General features: G+C 50.6%; 1 protein-coding gene across 3 annotated transcripts in view; it reads right to left on the reverse strand.

The window, feature by feature from the left end:
- KSR1 (kinase suppressor of ras 1) overlaps positions 1 to 16,829 on the reverse strand; it is a 65,918-nt gene that overhangs the window by 5,626 nt on the left and 43,463 nt on the right. Inside the window, exons 3-16 of one of the 3 annotated variants that reach the window (XM_064166692.1) lie at positions 15,394 to 15,541; positions 11,854 to 12,322; positions 11,261 to 11,265; positions 9,417 to 9,477; positions 8,184 to 8,267; positions 7,555 to 7,616; positions 7,341 to 7,447; positions 6,879 to 7,047; positions 4,593 to 4,634; positions 3,509 to 3,563; positions 2,835 to 2,880; positions 2,080 to 2,459; positions 1,118 to 1,214; positions 361 to 494 (exon numbers count right to left, since the gene is read on the reverse strand). In XM_064166692.1, the coding sequence (XP_064022762.1) occupies positions 361 to 494; positions 1,118 to 1,214; positions 2,080 to 2,459; positions 2,835 to 2,880; positions 3,509 to 3,563; positions 4,593 to 4,634; positions 6,879 to 7,047; positions 7,341 to 7,447; positions 7,555 to 7,616; positions 8,184 to 8,267; positions 9,417 to 9,477; positions 11,261 to 11,265; positions 11,854 to 12,322; positions 15,394 to 15,541 (1,859 nt within the window). Of the gene's footprint in view, positions 1 to 360; positions 495 to 1,117; positions 1,215 to 2,079; positions 2,460 to 2,834; positions 2,881 to 3,508; positions 3,564 to 4,592; positions 4,635 to 6,878; positions 7,048 to 7,340; positions 7,448 to 7,554; positions 7,617 to 8,183; positions 8,268 to 9,416; positions 10,010 to 11,260; positions 11,266 to 11,853; positions 12,323 to 15,393; positions 15,542 to 16,829 lie in introns of those variants that run through there. The other 2 variants (XM_064166693.1, XM_064166691.1) reach the window with 2 other exon arrangements.

Here is a 16,829-nt window from a genome sequence, read left to right on the forward strand (position 1 = left end):
CCTAACCCAGCAGCAGCAGTGCCCTCACTTCATTTAATCATATTCCCTGACATTTCCTTTCTGATTTTCTTGCTGGCCTGTGTTAACCTGACTTTCTGATTCTTGGGCTTCAGGTTGCCTTTGTTCCGTGTTCTGAGTCTTACTCCACACATAACCTCCCAGCAATCTCCTATGGGAGCTGTAGAAAGGATTCTACTAAAGAAGAAAGCAAAGGGAAGAAGTGCATATTGCAGAGATGTGTGGGATGCACTACAGCAGCCCACAGCCCTTGCCTCTACTCTGCAAGGCATCACAGCCTGTCCCTAGCTGATCACTGTTTAGCACTTCAGAGATGGACCACGCATTGAAACATCCACTTACCTTCCCTCCTGAACCACACCCGAGATTCCAAACAGTCCAAAGTCAGTGATCACCACTTTCCCATTGTCATAGAAAACATTCTTGGACTTCAGATCCTTGTGCACAATGCCCTTTGCGTGGAGGTAGCCCATGCCCTGGGGAGCACACAGCAGATGGAGACTCGTTCATTCTGCACAAGCCTCAGGCTCTGGGCATCCTTTGCCTCCTCATCACTGCAGTATGGAGTGGGGACGCAGCAGCTCTCTGACTTATGCAGGAAGGGTGCAAGGGAAGCCTTGCAAGGGAGCAGATCTCAGTGCTCAGCCTCTGAGCTGCTTTTCATCCTCTGCACAGTGAGGCTGCTGGAAGGGTACTCTTAGTTGAAGCATTAAGTAGCTGTGGACTTCACAGTCCTCGAGCCTGTGTGTCTAAGAGCAGTGGCCAACTGACCCCGGCTTGCTCTCTGCAGTCACAGGCTGCTTCTGCCAGAAGAGGCAACAGCAGCCTCAGAAATGCTTCTTCACTTGAGAAATGTCAAAGGCAGAGAAAGCAGTGTGCAGGCCTGGGAGCAAACACCACCTGCCTCAGAAAGTCACCTTGGCTGCAGCTGCTGAAATGGAGCCAAAGCTCCACTTCTATCCTCACTGCCCACTACATCAGCACTTGGAGCACCTCTTGCTGCACACCTTGCTGGGCAGCCCAGACTCAGGGGACCTCTGCAGCCCCTAAGCTCCTGCTGAGGCACAGATGTCCCCATGAGCAGTGGCCCCCTGCTCACCTTAATGATCTCCTGAGCGATCTGTCGAGTCTTGTTGATATCCAGGGAGATCTTGGGGTCCCGCACGAACGAGTGGAGAGTCCTCCCCTTGCAGAAGCTACGAGGGAGAGAAACAACCTCCCTCAGAGAGGCCTTGAAAGCATGGGAGGGAAGTCACAGCAGAAGAGTGGATGTGCAGCTGACAGCTCACTCCCACGGCTGGGAAATGCCATCCTGGAGAACCTCAAGGGCGCAACTGATTTACACCTCTGTGTGTGTGTGCACAGGTACAGGAGCCCTAAGGTCAAAGCATGCCCAAGGACATGCAACAAATGCTTCTGTATTTTTCAGAGACACAGTTGGTGCTGTGCTGCTCTGACATCTGAGGGCACTTGAGCAGGAAACTTTTCGGCACTGGCAATCAGAAATGACTAACAACCTCCCTGCCAGGCTGTGGGAGCAGCATGCCCTTGGCCTTACTTAAATTCAGCCTGCATCTGAGCATCCCCAAAGCTGTTATCTAGAGCTAAATGGTCCTCATCTCAACACTGAAAACTGAAGGAAAAGTAGGAAGGTTTTTGCCTCATCAGCAAAGGAACAGAAAGGGAAAGTTAACTGCTGCATTATCAGCCTCACACACTTTACTGTCACTTTGCTGAGCTGGAACCATCTGGAAGCACATGGCAGGAAATCAGCCTGTTGCAGAGCTTTTTTCTTCCTCCTGCTCTTTGAATTTTCTTATGTAATAACTCAAAGTGAAAGCTGCCAACAAATACTACAGATTCCCTAGAAGGAGACAGCCCTGGTGTGCAGAACCCTGAGCAGCACAGCCTGCCCTCGCAGCCAGCTGCCTCCTGACTGCAGGGAGGGGCTTCCTTTTATACAGAAACCCCCAAATCCTTTCCTCTCTAATGAGAATGTGGACATGAAAAATCATTTAGACTGTGGATATAATAAACCAGATGAAGATGCCATATCCTTACCTGGTAATGATTGCTAGGTGAGGAGGGTTCATGCATGCCCCCATGAAGAGTACCACGTTCTCATGCCGGGTCTGTCTGTAGTTCATCACCTCCTTCTTAAAGAGCTTGAGATGGTCCTGATTGTTGCCATCGATCTCCAGGAGCCTGATGGCCACCTCCCCATGCCATTTGCCCTTGTAGACCTTCCCCCATCGCCCTTGGCCAATAGGGTCCCCCAGTTCAATCTGTTCAAAGGGAATGTCCCACTCTTGCAGGTAGACACTGGTCTGGCTCGGCTTGCGATAAATCATCCCTTGCAAGTGCGGCCTCCTGTTGGGCAGATCTTCCACCTCATCCTCATCATCTTCAGGTTCTGATTTATTAGTCTCTGGTTCTTCCACCTGCTCACAAAAAGAGAAGGGAAGCATAAGCTGAGAGTCCCACCTGAGGGGCAGAAGCAGCAAATGACTTCTCTGAGAGAACTTCCCAGGGCTGGTTGTTCACATTTGACTCCAGCTCTAGAAATATCCCTCACAGATAAAATCATCTCAGAAGCCTGACAAACATCATCCCAGCCTGATTAGCACAAGCTCAGTGTTGTTAAAAGTACTTCATTGCTTCAGAAACCACAGATTTTCAGTTGAGGTCTTGGCAGTGCACACAGCTCTGTGGGACTGAGGCAAGGCAGAGCTGATCTGCATCTTCTTTCCAGGGCCACATTCCCACTGCACTCTCAGCACTTCTAACTGTACAAAAAGGGCAAACCAGGAACCTACCTCTGCATCACATTCAACTCCTCCTGTGTCTGGCTGCTGCTGGGCACTGGCAAGAGAAGACAGGGTTACAGTGAGTACCAGGGTTGTGTGCCCGCCCCAGTTAGCAAAGGGAGCTGCTGCAGGTGGAGTGGAAAGAAGCAAGCAGAGAACAGATCTTGACATCACCTGAGCAGGCCAGAAAACAAGGCAGTTACTGCTCCACTTCACAGATACAGCTTTTTAAAGCTTAAACCAGGGACAGACTTGGATGTGAGTCTCAAAGATGAGTGTCAGGGATTGGTGGGGCATGGCCACGCCATCACCCTCTGTGCCACTCCTACCACTGAAACACCTCCAGTGGAGAGTGCTGGCAATGGAGGCTACAAACTTTTGCACGCCTTACAGTTCAGATCATTAGAAAGCTGTTTGCTTGCAGCAGTGGCCATGCTCGTTGTGAAACTCCCTAACTTCCTCAGACCCCTCTGATCTCAAGACTGCAGCCTCGCCAAAACCAGGTGTCACAGGCAGGGGCTTCTTACTGCCCCATTTAGAGTGAGCTGTGTCAAACTGGGAACATCAGTGCCGCCCTGTGAGCTCTCAGGTGTCAAGTTCAGTCATAACACAGCACTTTCAGACTGGGCTGAAGATCAGCAGGTCAGAACTGTGCAAATCAAAGCACTGAAAACTCTACTTACTTAGTGTCTGCAGCTGTCTCCGGAGGCTGCGCTGCCTGTGCTGGACTGGGAATTTCTGGGAAAGCAGAAACATTTATGGTAGATCATTTACACTTTGATCTCTTACAGATTGGAAGTTTTAACATTGCAGCTGTAATTATTTGCTTCTTATTCAGGAACTGTAACCTCAAGCAGAGGCAGTAGGATTTCATACTGCTGTTCATCTAAAGTGCACTCATCTCTCCTGGCATGCCTGTGTACTGACCCAGCTCTGCCTTCCCCTTCACCTTCTCATCTGTCACATCTTTCAAGGCCAGTCCTTGGCTGTGAACTGCTCACACACCTTCAATGTGTCTTGGACAATCAGAAATACAAATCCCCACAGAATGAGGGTGTTTGGATGCATCTCTGCTGCAGGTTGTGTGTTCCAAATGCACCAAGGTCTGTCCAGTGTCACCAGTGCAGAGGAAACTGAGCTTGGGCTGCAAATCCTTCCAGAACTCAGATTAAATAGAATTATAGAATTGCCAGGGCTGGAAGGGACCTCAAGGATCATCCAGTTCCAATCACCAGGCCATCAGCAAGGACACTTTCCACTAGATCAGGTTGCTCAGAGCCACATCCAGCCTGGCCTTAAAAACTTCCAGTGATGAGGCTCCAACCTCCTCTTTGGGCATCCAGTTCCAGTGTCTCACCACCCTCATGGAGAAGAACTTCTTCCTCACATCCAATCTAAATCTCCCCTCCTCTAGCTTGGATCTTAGGCCCTATCCTAAAAAGTCCCTCAGCAGCTTTCCTGTACCTGGCATGCCACAGCATCAGTTCTCCCCTGGGAAACAAACAAGCTGTTGCTGAGGGGTCACAAAGAGTTAACCGAGAAAAGATGGCACATGCAAGTCCACCTTGGCATGGAAATCACATCCCTGCCTCCTATGAGACAGACCTTGCATTAGCTACTGAGGTAAGAGAAAGGCTGAACTGGTTTAGATACTTTAAAAGGAAAAAGAAATCAGAATTATTGCTCTTGGGCAGCATGCAGAAGTTTACCAACAAGTCACTCTTTGGCAGCAGGGGCTGGTTAGTAGAATTAAAACAATCCACTCACCTGGGAAGATAAATTGTTGTCTGTGCTGAATGTAGTAGGCAGCTTTTTTGGTTTAAATTGTGGTTAAAAAAAGAAATAAATAAAAAGAACAGGGAAAAAAAAAAGGCAGGAGGGAGGAAAAAAAAAAAGAAGAAACAAACACAAACAAGTTAGAGGATCATCAGTGAGTGCCCCATGTGCAGTCATCAGTTAGTCCCAGCTCAGCGCTGGGTAACAGATTAGTGGATTATCAGCCTGCTGGAGGGGTGAATTTCAGCACATGCACTCTGGAGGGCTTGTGACAGATGAGACTTGGAGTGAGAGCTCTGTTACCAAAGGGTCTGGTGGGCAAATGCTCCTCTGTTACCAGAGAGCAAAGGGTCTGGTGGGCAAATGCTCCTCTGTTACCAGTGAGCAAAGGGTCTGGTGGGCAAATGCTCCTCTGTTACCAGAGAGCAAGGGATCTGGTGAGCAAATACTCCTCTGTTACCAGAGAGCAAGGGATCTGGTGAGCAAATACTCCTCTGTTACCAGAGAGCAAGGGATCTGGTGGGCAAACACTGCTCTGTTACCAGAGAGCAAAGGGTCTGGTGGGCAAATGCTCCTCTGTTACCAGAGAGCAAGGGATCTGGTGAGCAAATACTCCTCTGTTACCAGAGAGCAAGGGATCTGGTGGGCAAACACTGCTCTGTTACCAGAGAGCAAAGGGTCTGGTGGGCAAATGCTCCTCTGTTACCAGAGAGCAAGGGATCTGGTGGGCAAATGCTCCTCTGTTACCAGAGAGCAAAGGGTCTGGTGGGCAAATGCTCCTCTGTTACCAGAGAGCAAGGGATCTGGTGAGCAAATACTCCTCTGTTACCAGAGAGCAAGGGATCTGGTGGGCAAACACTGCTCTGTTACCAGAGAGCAAGGGATCTGGTGGGCAAACACTGCTCTGTTACCAGAGAGCAAGGGATCTGGTGGGCAAATACTCCTCTGTTACCAGAGAGCAAAGGGTCTGGTGGGCAAATACTCCTCTGTTACCAGAGAGCAAGGGATCTGGTGGGCAAACACTGCTCTGTTACCAGAGAGCAAGGGATCTGGTGGGCAAACACTGCTCTGTTATCAGCTAAGGGTCTGGTGGGCGAATGCTCCTCTGGTGGGGAAACACCGAGCCTGCCAGTGGCAGGAGCAAAGGGAGACAGCCCAGGACTGCCAAAAGGCCCTTGGCAGGCTGCTGCTGCGATGCTCTCTCACCTCTCCAGCTTTCCAGAGATGCACCCGGAGAAGCTGCAGCTTGTGAGCCATCTGCAAGCACTATTTTGTTCTAATTTCAGACACTTTGAGCAGTCTTAATATAAAATAGCTGCAGTAAAATTCTTGCAGTGAACTGGCTCTGCTTCTATTGCTACAACAGCAACCTTCCCTCTGGTCAAAGGCTGGATGCAAAGTGTTGAGGGCTCTGTGGAGCAGCTCTTGAACAGCATTTCCAGAGCCAGGGAATTACATTTATCCTCACTCTGCAGATCTTTGCCCTTGTGAGAGGTTCTCAGCCCTCTCTACAGATGTGGGTGCTCAGTGTGTGAAGGTTGTAGGCTAAATTCTTCCACACCAGATGTGTGAGTCAGGGGGTTGAGAATGAGTGTTGGGTGTTGGTTATTTAGGCTGGAGGTGAGGAGAAAGTTCTTCACTGAGAGAGTCATTGGACACTGGAATGGGCTGCCCGGGGAGGTGGTGGAGTCGCCATCCCTGGAGCTGTTCAAGGCAAGGTTGGACGTGGCACTTGGTGCCATGGTCTGGCCTTGAGCTCTGTGGTAAAGGGTTGGACTTGATGATCTATGAGGTCTCTTCCAACCTTGTTGATACTGTGATACTGTGATCTTCTGGAAGGGACTGGTAAAGTAACTCCTTCCAGCTCTCACTTTTTACATGTTGCTCTAGCAATTAACTCACTCATGATTTAAAGCCAGTGGGGACCAAGAGAGCAGGCAGCATGCATTTTACAGCACAAGGAGAAGAGGAAGGAGAAAGAATGGAACTTTGCTTGTTTGTTTCAGTCATTTTTCAGAGAAGAAACCAGCAAACCCTTTTAAGCAAGGTGCCAACATCTGTTCATAATCTGTCTCCTGCAAAAGGGTCTTCTTGATCCCACTTAACTTGTGAGTCCAGACTGTTTTCTTCTCTCAGCTAATGAAGACTTTCACATCTTGCCTAAGACACAACCACCTACTCAGCAGCCTGCAGCTGCCTGTGAGGCCGTGGCCAGCCTCTGCTTGCACCAAGGCTGCTCTGATCTTGGCAGAGGTCTCCTGAGGAAGCCAAGCTCACCTGGGAAGTTAAATCTGCCATCCCTCTGGCCCATAGGAGATGGGTTTGGGGGAGGGGTTGCACTGGGAGGGTTGGAAGACTGGAAAGGTGCTGGGGAAGATGGTGTGGATGAAGTTGTAGAAGAAGGATTACTGCTGGAGTCCAGGTGGTTTATTGCTGGTGGGTGCTCCTGCAAAGCAAGGGAAGTCACACTGAGAAATCGATACCAAGAAGGAATTCACCCCAGTGTTTACTGAGCAGCAAAGAGAGGGAAGCTGTCAGTCACAGCCTAAGCGAGGAGGCAGCTGGAGCTGTGCACAGCCTGCGTTTTACAAGGAGAAAATGTCACACATCAAAGCCTCCTGGCAAAGCGAAAGCCCAAGGTGCATTCTTGCTCCAAGCAGCGAGACGCTGCTGCCACCTCTCCTTTCCTGCAGCTCCTAAGCCACTTCCAGACACAAGACTCGCTCAGCCACCAGCTACCTTTTTAGTTAGCGCTTTGGGGAGAGTTCCAAACTGCGGTTCTGCCGGTCTGTCTACCGGGTTATTGATATCCGAAGGGACAGACTCTGTTCTTCTGATTTTTGTGACTGAAAAACAGGTTGGAGAAGGCAGATTAAAGCTTTCCTCAGACTTTTTATGCTGGTGATGCCACCGACCCCAATGAAAGGCTGAGCCTCCGCAGAAAATCACTTACTGGGAAGGAAGGATATTCGACAAGCAGGTGCCTCTTTAGTGCATTTGTTGTGACATTTTAATCTGAAAGAGAAACATCGCATGGTAAATAGCGACTTGTTCTTCCCCCGAAAAAAAGGAGGAAGCCTGCCCTTAATTTGTGATTCTTATGCTAATCTCCCAGGGAGTTCTGGAATGCTCCCGGCCTCCCAGCAGCAGGCATTCAGATGAAGAGCCCTATTATGGATGTCATTAGGCTAATGAAAGCCATATACATATCTTAGCATCTGATTTGGTTCATATGGCTGCCGTCACCGACTCTCACCCAGCCACAGGGAAGCACTAAAATCTCACCGCTCCGGACTCAGAACCCAGGCAGAGAGGACAAACTGAACTCCTCACTTACCCCACTACAAGATTTGCCCACGACTGGGTAGGAAGCCTGTGGCAGGGAAATAACCTTGGTTCGTTCGTGTGTCAGGCTGCCAGCCTAAGATATATATTGTGCCAAAGCAGCCCTTTGCCAGTCCAGAGGCTGGCTGAGAACATGATGCCACTGCTAAGAGTGCATCAGAGCAAGAGAGAGGCGTCAGAGCAAAGCTTCCCCGAACCACAGGCAAGGTCCTCTGGAGATGATCCCTGGGTGCTCACCTGCAGTACTTACACTTCACCCCGAACATCATGCTCTTCTGACACACCTGGCAGATCTGAGATAACCAAGACTTTGTGGAGAACCTAAGCAGAGACAAGAGGGGGGGAAATGATGTGAAGTGATGCCCGAAGGCAAATCAGCATTGGTAGGTAGGGGCGGGCAGGCTGCACTTCTGCAGCAGCTCTTTCTGGAAGGGGCAGTGGTGGTGTGGAAAAGACTTCTCATTTTCTGGTGAAAGCAGCTGGCAGGAGGCTGGCACCCACTCTGCTGGCCTCTTGCTAGTCCTCTGCTCTTGGAGGAGGGCTGGGAGGTGCTCAGAGGTGTCTCTGACAAGCAGTCAGGGTGCACATGGAAGCATCACATCTCTAGAGGGTCCTCAAAGCTGCACCTTAGCAGTCAGAGCTGGGCAGCCTCACCAGACCAAGGTACCCAAGTGACAGAATCTCAGCTCCTTCCATAAACCCCCTCCAGCCAGGGCTGGGCTTCACCTCACCACACAAGCAAGCACCCTGAGAGGGAGCAGCCTGCACACACTGCCAGTGCAGCTCAGACACTGGCATCCCTGCTCTGGGCAGCAGGACATTCTGCCATTGGAATGGGCTGCCCAGGGAGGTGGTGGAGTCACTGTCCCTGGAGGTGTTCATGAAAAGCCTGGATGGGGCACTTAGTGCCATGGTCTAGTTGACTGGATAGGGCTGGGTGCTAGGTTGGACTGGATGAGCTTGGAGGTCCCTTCCAGCCTGGTTGATTCTATGACATGGTGCTGGTTGCATTCACCTGAACATCTCTGCAGCACTGGGAGCCAGAGAGGGTTGGTTTGGCTTTAGAGGTGGCTGCCCCTCTTTTGGTTTGGATTTGGCAAGGGTGGATGCAGCAAACTACAAGGGAGGAGAGGGGCAGGATCTCCTCTTGCCCCAGGGGAGGAGGCAGCACGTCCTTACAGCTCTGTAGCAGTAGACAAGGCATCACCACACTTTGCCCCACGCCTGCTGTTAGTGCTGGCACTCCCCTCAGCACAGAACCATGAGCCAGCTGCCCTTGGAAAAAGGATTTCGAGTGCATGGATCGAAAAGGAAAGAAGCTGAGGCACACAGGTAAGGCTCAACTTGATCAATGGGGCTGCTGAGCCAACTTCAAACCTGTCTTTGAGCCAAGAGCACTAGAAAGGATTCTGTCCTGGTCTAAGCCCTCAGCTTGTTCCCTTAGTGGCTCCCAGGGCAAGTGCTGCTTACCTGTGTGTTACAGCTAAGCCAAAGTCTCTTCGTACCATTTGAGGGGATCCTTGGGAGAGCTCTGGTGAGGACAAAAGAAGGTTTTAGGGAAGCATTACTCACAGGAGTGCTTACCAGCCTAGCCAGAAATGAAGCCATCGCTGTCATGGACCAGGACTAGGACACTGCTAGCAGCACAGCTGCCACTGGCTCGTCTGCTGCTGAAAAGCTACTGCTAGATACCACTCTGGAGGCAGTGTGAGGTGAGATTTGGAGGTGAAATCACTGCTCCTGACTGTTGTGAAATCAGTCTGGGTCTCTCTAGGGACTCGAGGAGCCCATATGGTTAGGTCTAGGCTGCTCTTAGAGTGGAAAGCCAGACTGGTTCCCCACAAACACCACGTCCTGCTTCTCATGCCGTGTCAGTAGACCTCGGGATGCTCTTTCACACTGAAAAATTATCATCTCCACTTTATCAACAGGGCCAGTGTGAGCCAGAAGAATAAAAACACGTATGTGTGAGATCACTCAGCTGGCTGATAAGTGCAGAAAGGGGCAGAGGCTTCAGCATGCCAGCCCAGCACTTCGCCTCCTAAACGCTCTCAAACACTCAGCTTCTGGCACGTTTGCCGAACTGAATTCTACACCACACTGCGAGGCTGCAGAAAGCTGGAATCTGGCAGCACCAAGACAGCTTCCAAGCTGGCCACTGTCACGGCTGCCAGGCAGCCAGTCTCTTTCTTTGACCCTAGATGGCACCAGATTCGTGTTCATCACTATTGCAGTGCACTTCTAGAGCCATCTGTGGTCCTCGGCACCTCCCAGCAGCCTGCGACAACTTCAGCTGCCTTTCCAAGGAGTACTGCAGTGGCAGAGTCATCTGAACTAAGCACAGCACAACAGTTCAGCTGGCTGAATCCCTACCGAGGAGTCCCAGGGAATATGAAAAGGTCTGGAATTGAGTGGGACTGAAAAGAGCTAGGGCAGAGCTTTCACAGCAGACAACATGACAACCTGCAGAGAAGCACCAAAATTCTTCTCTTTGCATTTATTTTAGTGCCTCTTTTTATTTCGGGGGTGTGTGCTCCATACCAACCCTCTCTCCAGAGAACTGCTCCCATTTCTGCCTGCATTTTCATCCCACACTTTTTCTTTCCAGGATTTTTCACTGCTGACAGTAATTCCTGGGGCTCTTGTTTTAAAAGGCATCACACAGGTGCACGGTGCTGGAAATGTCCCTTCGTATTTTTTATCCTTTGCCAAAAGCTGGGGCACTTCCCAAGGCTCCTGCTACCTGTTTTGGCTACAGCTGGTGGCTGAGGCAGACACCCATGGTCACACCAGGCCAGCTAAACCCCGAGTGGCATTAATGTGTGACTGGATAGAAACACACATCCCAGTGCTGCGAGGCATGAAACACCTCTGCAGGCCCAGCAGCAGCAGAGGAAGCATTCCACAGCCAGCCACAGGCTGAAGCATTTCTCAGCTTGCACACAACTGACTTCAGTACCTGGCAGTGGGTACCCACAGACACTGAACAGCTAAATGCTATTCCTAGTACCAAGAGGCACCAGTAACAGCTGTCTGAAGTCACAGCCAAGCAGCTACACCCAAACCCCTTTGCTTTAACTTCCTCAGTGTTCCTTTTCCTGGCCTTTGGCACCTGGACAAACACCAGGCACAAAAAGGAGTAGGTAACCATCCTGCAGTTCTCCAGCAGCGCAAGCTCCTGCTACAGCAAACAGCAGCTCTGGGCCTGAAAGCCTTTTTCAGGAGCTCCAGAGGCTGCAGAGGGACGACAGCTGACCAGGACAGGTTCTTCTCTCTCAGGCACGAAATGCAGCCAGCCTGTAAAAATCTCTTACCGAACCTAGAGGGAGGGAAAAAAAAGAAAGCATTGGTACCTGCGTGGCAGGACAGACACTTTGCTACAGCAGCAGCTCTTCCCTGCAGTGCCTGATGTCAGCTTTGCAAACACCTCTGGTTACGTGCAGGCTGCTGGAGGCGCTGCACAGCCACTGCGCTCCTGTCTGCACATGGCTCCAGCTCCAGCCTGAGAGCGAAGCTTGCCCTAGCAGCTGAAACACATCTGAAGACAAACCCAGCAAAGGAGAGCAGCCACCTGAACTGGGCAGCACACTCTAAGGACAGAAGGGAATTGCAGGGTGTGCAACTGGCTGCAAGAGGCTTGAGAAACGCTGGTTGAGGCCCTGCAGCAGCAGCAGCAGCAGCCCAACCTCCCCAGCAGGTGCAGTTTCAGGGCAGTTCAAACACATTTCCAGCAAAGGACACTACTAACAAACAAGATCAGTGGGCATCTTAGGGCATCCCTGATGCAGCTTCTCGAGCTTCAGGGCCACCATGAGAAGGCAGCTGGAGGGCAGCTCTCTCACAGTCAGGCTGCAGCACTGCATGCCCCGGGGAGTGCCCACAGGAGGGTGGGAGTGTCAATGCTTACTTTATTGGAGGAACTTCATCTATCCTGTTGCCCAGCTGTGATTCGTGGGACTTGCTCCTTGTGAGGGTTGGAAAGTTGGGTAGCAGCTGAAAAACCTTCCTGCAAGGGGGAGGAGGAGTCCGTGGTGGCTTCAACTTATGTCTTCTCTTGGTCTGGGGAGTGGTTGGAGGAGTGATGGTGATGCTGTGAGGAGTCCTTGGGGTTAACCTGCCACTGTGCGCAGGGAACGCAAAGGGGTCCAGCAGGTTTTCTGCATAGATAGAAGGTCCATGACTGGAGGCCAGGGAGTCTGAAGATGGGATCGTGGACACGGACACAGACCGTGCCTGCTGGCTGCCCTTGGGCAGGTGCAGGGCAGAGGGGCTCCAGGCGGGCAGGGAGGAGCAGGGCGACTCGGCCGCGCTGGGGGAGCTGCTGTCGCGGCGTGCCTCAGGCAGGTTCACCAGCACATCATCCTTCAGCTCCCCACCTGGGCACCGACCACAGCAACGTTAGGGGCTGACCAGGAACAAAGCCCATGTACACCAACTTCCCCCCCACCCCGCGCTGTTCTAGGCTTCCCCCTGCTTTGCACCCACCAGCCAAGGTGCAGCTCAGTTTCTCCTCCCCTGGCAGCCACCAGCTAAAGTACCCTTCAAAGCCACAAAGGCAGGAACTTGGTCCCTTCTTTTCTCTCTGCAGCTATGCTTCCCGAGGGCTAACCTCAGGTCCTGTGTTCCAGGGTGGGCTGAGATTGAACAGCTCGGGGCCCTGCTGGGGAATGTGAGATGGGCACACCTGCATCCAAGAGGTGCCCACAGCAGGGATTTGGTGCCAACCTGTCCATCCAGCCTGGCTCCCTGCCAGCTTTTAGACTGGGCTTTAGTAGAAGGGGGAAACCCTTCTGTTAGCCAACACAACTGCTAAATACCTCTTGAACTGAGAAAGGCATTACATTGGAAACAAGGAGAGTCTCACAGCTCCTGGTACTCCTTTGTCACTTTCCCCTCTCTCTTTGGCATGTCCCAGTGTCTAGAATTCATTCTGCAACCCCTAGCACTGTACTTCAGGGCAGTCCAGTGCAGCTTGTAGGCCACTTTTGGGTATAAATGGGAGAAAAAAGAACAACACTCTGCAGGCAGCAAGGTGGGAATGCACAGATTGCTGGGATCCTTTCAGAGGCTTAGTGCATCAGGATAGCTCTCTTAGTTTTAAGGATGCTCTTAATGCCTTAAAAAAAGGTAAGAAGTCAAAGCTTCGGGGTCTGTTGAGCAGCTGGTGGTAGTAAAGAGGCCAAACTTATGGGTTTTTCAAGGTGCCATTTCTTTCTAACAGTGCCTGCCATGGCTGCTGAAGGAAGGCTGCCTCTGCCACACTGTGGGTGGGAAATATTTGACAACCCAAGACAAGAGAGATTAGGAGGGGGGAAAAAGGAAATATGCAACTGAGCTGTTTGCTGGCTTTTCCATTAACTAACCTTTGTGATTTGCAAAGGGTAGGAACTGTCACAACACCAACAGGAAACATCCCTTTTCAGTGACAGATTGATCCTTGCTACAAAGAAAGAGCTGCTGCAGGTTAGTACCAGCATGCTGTGAGAAACACTCTTGTACAGATTGATTTTGCAGTGCCTTTGAGTGTAGCCTGGGGAAGGTGACAGAGGCAGGTGGTGGTGAAACAGCACTCTGGCAGTCTTGAGCTTGACTGATCTTAAATGGCTTGGCGAGATCCATTTGCAGGCTGGATTCATGCATTTCTAGTCACACAGTACCCTCCTGGCCATCACTCCAAGGTAAATCAGGGTTCTTTGTGGCTCCTGAAGCTGCTTATTGTCATTTGACTAATGATGCTGTCAGTTGTAGCAGTCAAAATACAAATAGCAGGAGGTGAGCAGTTTGAAAGGGAAGTGGATCAACTTTAGAAGCTACCCAGTGGTAAAGGCTTTGTCAGAGCAATGTTCTCTTCCCAGCTGAACAGTACTGAGGCTTCTGAGCAAAGTAATGCCAAGCAGAATCACACCACCACTCTGAGCTGGGGAGGAGATTAGAATCACAGAACGGTGGGAGCTGGAAGGGACCTCTGGAGATCATCTAGCCCAACCCCTCTGCTACAGCAGGTACATCTAGAGCAGGCTGCAACAAGATCATGTCCAGGTGGGTTTTGAAAGTCTCAGAGAAGGAGTCTCCACAGTCTCTCTGGACAGTCTGTGCTCTGTCACTCTCAAAGTAAAGAAATCTCTCCTTAATTTCTAGTGAAATCTTCTGTATCCTATTTTGTACCTATTGCCTCTTGCCCTGTGACTGGCCACCAATGAGAAGAGCCCAGCCCCATCCTCATGATTTCCAACCTTTAGATATTCATTGATGCATTATGCATTTATAAGATCCACTTTCAGCCTTCTCTTTTCCAGCAAGAATAGCTCCAGGTCGCTCAGGCTTTCCTCGTAAGAGAGATGTTTCAGAACCCTGATCACCTTCATGACCTTCTGAAGGACTTTCCCCAGTACTTCCCTGTCACTCTTGACCAGGGGAGCCCAGAACGGGACACACATGAAGGATGGAGCTCTGCAAAATTGGTTCCTGACTTGAACAAGGCCACAAATCTGTGCAATACCAGGCTACCTGCAAGAAACCTGGTCATGGGTATGTGTGCTGGATGATGGAGGACTGACTGCAGCATTAGACACAACTCTGGACAGAGAGGGAATAAGGGTAAAAGTCTATAGAGAAGCAGAGGATATTTCCACATACATCTATTCCCATCTATCTGGTCAAAAGTCAAAGCTTCAGTTGAAGAGGGACAGGGATCTGCTGGAGAAGCTCCAGTGGAGGGCTATGAGGATGATTAGGAGACTGACGCACTGCCTGATGAGGAGAGGCTGAGGGACTTGGGGTTGCTTAGTCTGGAGAAGAGAAGACTGAGAGGGGATCTAATAAATGTTCATAACTATCTGAGGGCTGGGGGTCAGGAGAGGGGGGACAGGCTCTGCTCACTGCTGCCTGGGATAGGACAAGGAGCAATGGATGGAAGCTGCAGCACAGGAGGTTCCAGCTCAACACAAGGGGGAACTTCTTTGCTGGAAGGGTCCCAGAGCACTGGCACAGGCTGCCCAGAGAGGTTGTGGAGTCTCCTTCTGTGGAGCCTTTCCAGGCCTGTCTGGATGTGTTCCTGTGTGACCTGAGCTAGATGGTATGGTCCTGCTCTGGCCAGGGGATTGGACTCGATGATCTCTTTGGGTCCCTTCCAGCCCCTGACATCCTGTGAGCCTGTGATCTGACATGCTGTCAAAACCAAATCACTGCAAACTCATGCACATCCCAGAGCCACCACTGGATCCTGGGTACAGAAAATGCCCAGACACTGAGAGCTGGCAGGATGCAGCCCAGCACAAAGGGACAGGGGTTAGCACCAGACTCGGTAGGTAGGTAACGTTTGGACCTGATAATTCCACCTGAAACAATTCTATGACTCTCCCAGCTGTATGACCCTGTATGAAAGGAAGCAGGGTGTGGGCTGGGTTACCAAGAAGCTAAGTGCAGAGAGTGCCAGAGCAGTCTGTACCTGATTCAGTCACCTTCCGTAAGCAGCTGAGTGCCCCGTTGAGCCTGGAGCATTCCTCGTCTCTGGCACCACACCTCTTCATTGTCTCCTTCACCTTTGACTCATTCATTTCTAGTAAGGCATCTAGGGTCAGCTCCTCTGGTATTCTCTGCAGAAAGACAAGATGATGCATTTATGTTTTCAGCTATCTATATAAATCAGGCTGCCACTCGCTATGCTGAGGTACTTTAAATAGTGTCACTGCCTCGCTGCCTGCTCTGACTCATGAGTTACTCATCCTGGCAGGTCATCTCTTAAGGATCACTGGGTCAGTGATGACCATGAGGCAGACCTCAGCAGCGTTCAAGTGCTGCTTTCTCTCCTCCCTGCATCATGAGACCAGGCATGTGCTTGAGTGTGCTCTGTATCAGCAGGATGCTATGGTCATTCTCTGGCATTTAAGTTAAGATTGGAGGTGACTGCAATATTCTTCTGCCTTCCTGGAAAGTTTTCCTTCAGTGTTTCTGAAGAGCTGCTAATGAAAGCTTAACTCTGTCATTAAAAATAGCATCAGAAACAAAAGAAGCCTAAAACCTGGAGCGGGGGTGGAGGGGGAATGGTCAGATAAAGGTGTTTGGCTTTTCAGTAGGGCAGTGAAAAGTAAAACCAGTGAGGAAAATGACTTATGCCAAACAAAAGAAAACGGTTTGCCAAAGAGATAGAGACCTCCTCCAGCAACGTTTCCTTCATCAGGGAACCAGCCTTGCCCTTATCTTGCTTGGAAAGCTGTTTCTGCACAACTCCTCGCACATCTTCATGCACCCAAGCCCCCGGGGTGATAAGGTTGAGATCAGGCAGACCCAAAAGATACAAGAGACTGGAAAGCATGAAATGACCTGGCATTTCCTGACACACAGCCCAGCTCTGCTGCCTCTCTCCTCCCCCAGCCAAATGTTTCCAGGGTAAGTCGGCAGCAATTGTGGTTAACAAACAAAACCAGGATATTTAGCCCAGATACCCAGGAATTTCCCTGAAAGTTTTGCCTAAACAAACCTCACTGCTGCCTACTCTCACAATGAGGTCACAAATTGCACAATATCTGCCCTCCCTAAAGCTTCCAACCCTTTGAATGGAGCTGTGGAAAAGTGATTCAACTTTTATTTGAAGAGGAAACTCACAAGCAAGTCTCACTGCTTGGACAAACAAAACAGCTTCAAATCCTCTAAATTCTCAACCCCCCACTTCCAACAACGACCAAATGTGGATGCTGCTGAGTGCCCTTTAGCAATCACATCTGCCCCAACCCAGCCTCAGGGCTTTTGATTTGCACTGTGCCAGTGCTAGAAGCAGCCCCAACCTTTGGAGCTTTGTAGGTGTTACCTCAGAGCCATCACACAGGCTCCATTTTTGCACAAAGCAAAGAAAAAAAGAACAAATTTAGAGAGGGCAGAAGCCTA

This window comes from Pogoniulus pusillus, chromosome 27 (assembly GCF_015220805.1).
Source record: "Pogoniulus pusillus isolate bPogPus1 chromosome 27, bPogPus1.pri, whole genome shotgun sequence".
NCBI classification, from domain to species: domain Eukaryota; kingdom Metazoa; phylum Chordata; class Aves; order Piciformes; family Lybiidae; genus Pogoniulus; species Pogoniulus pusillus.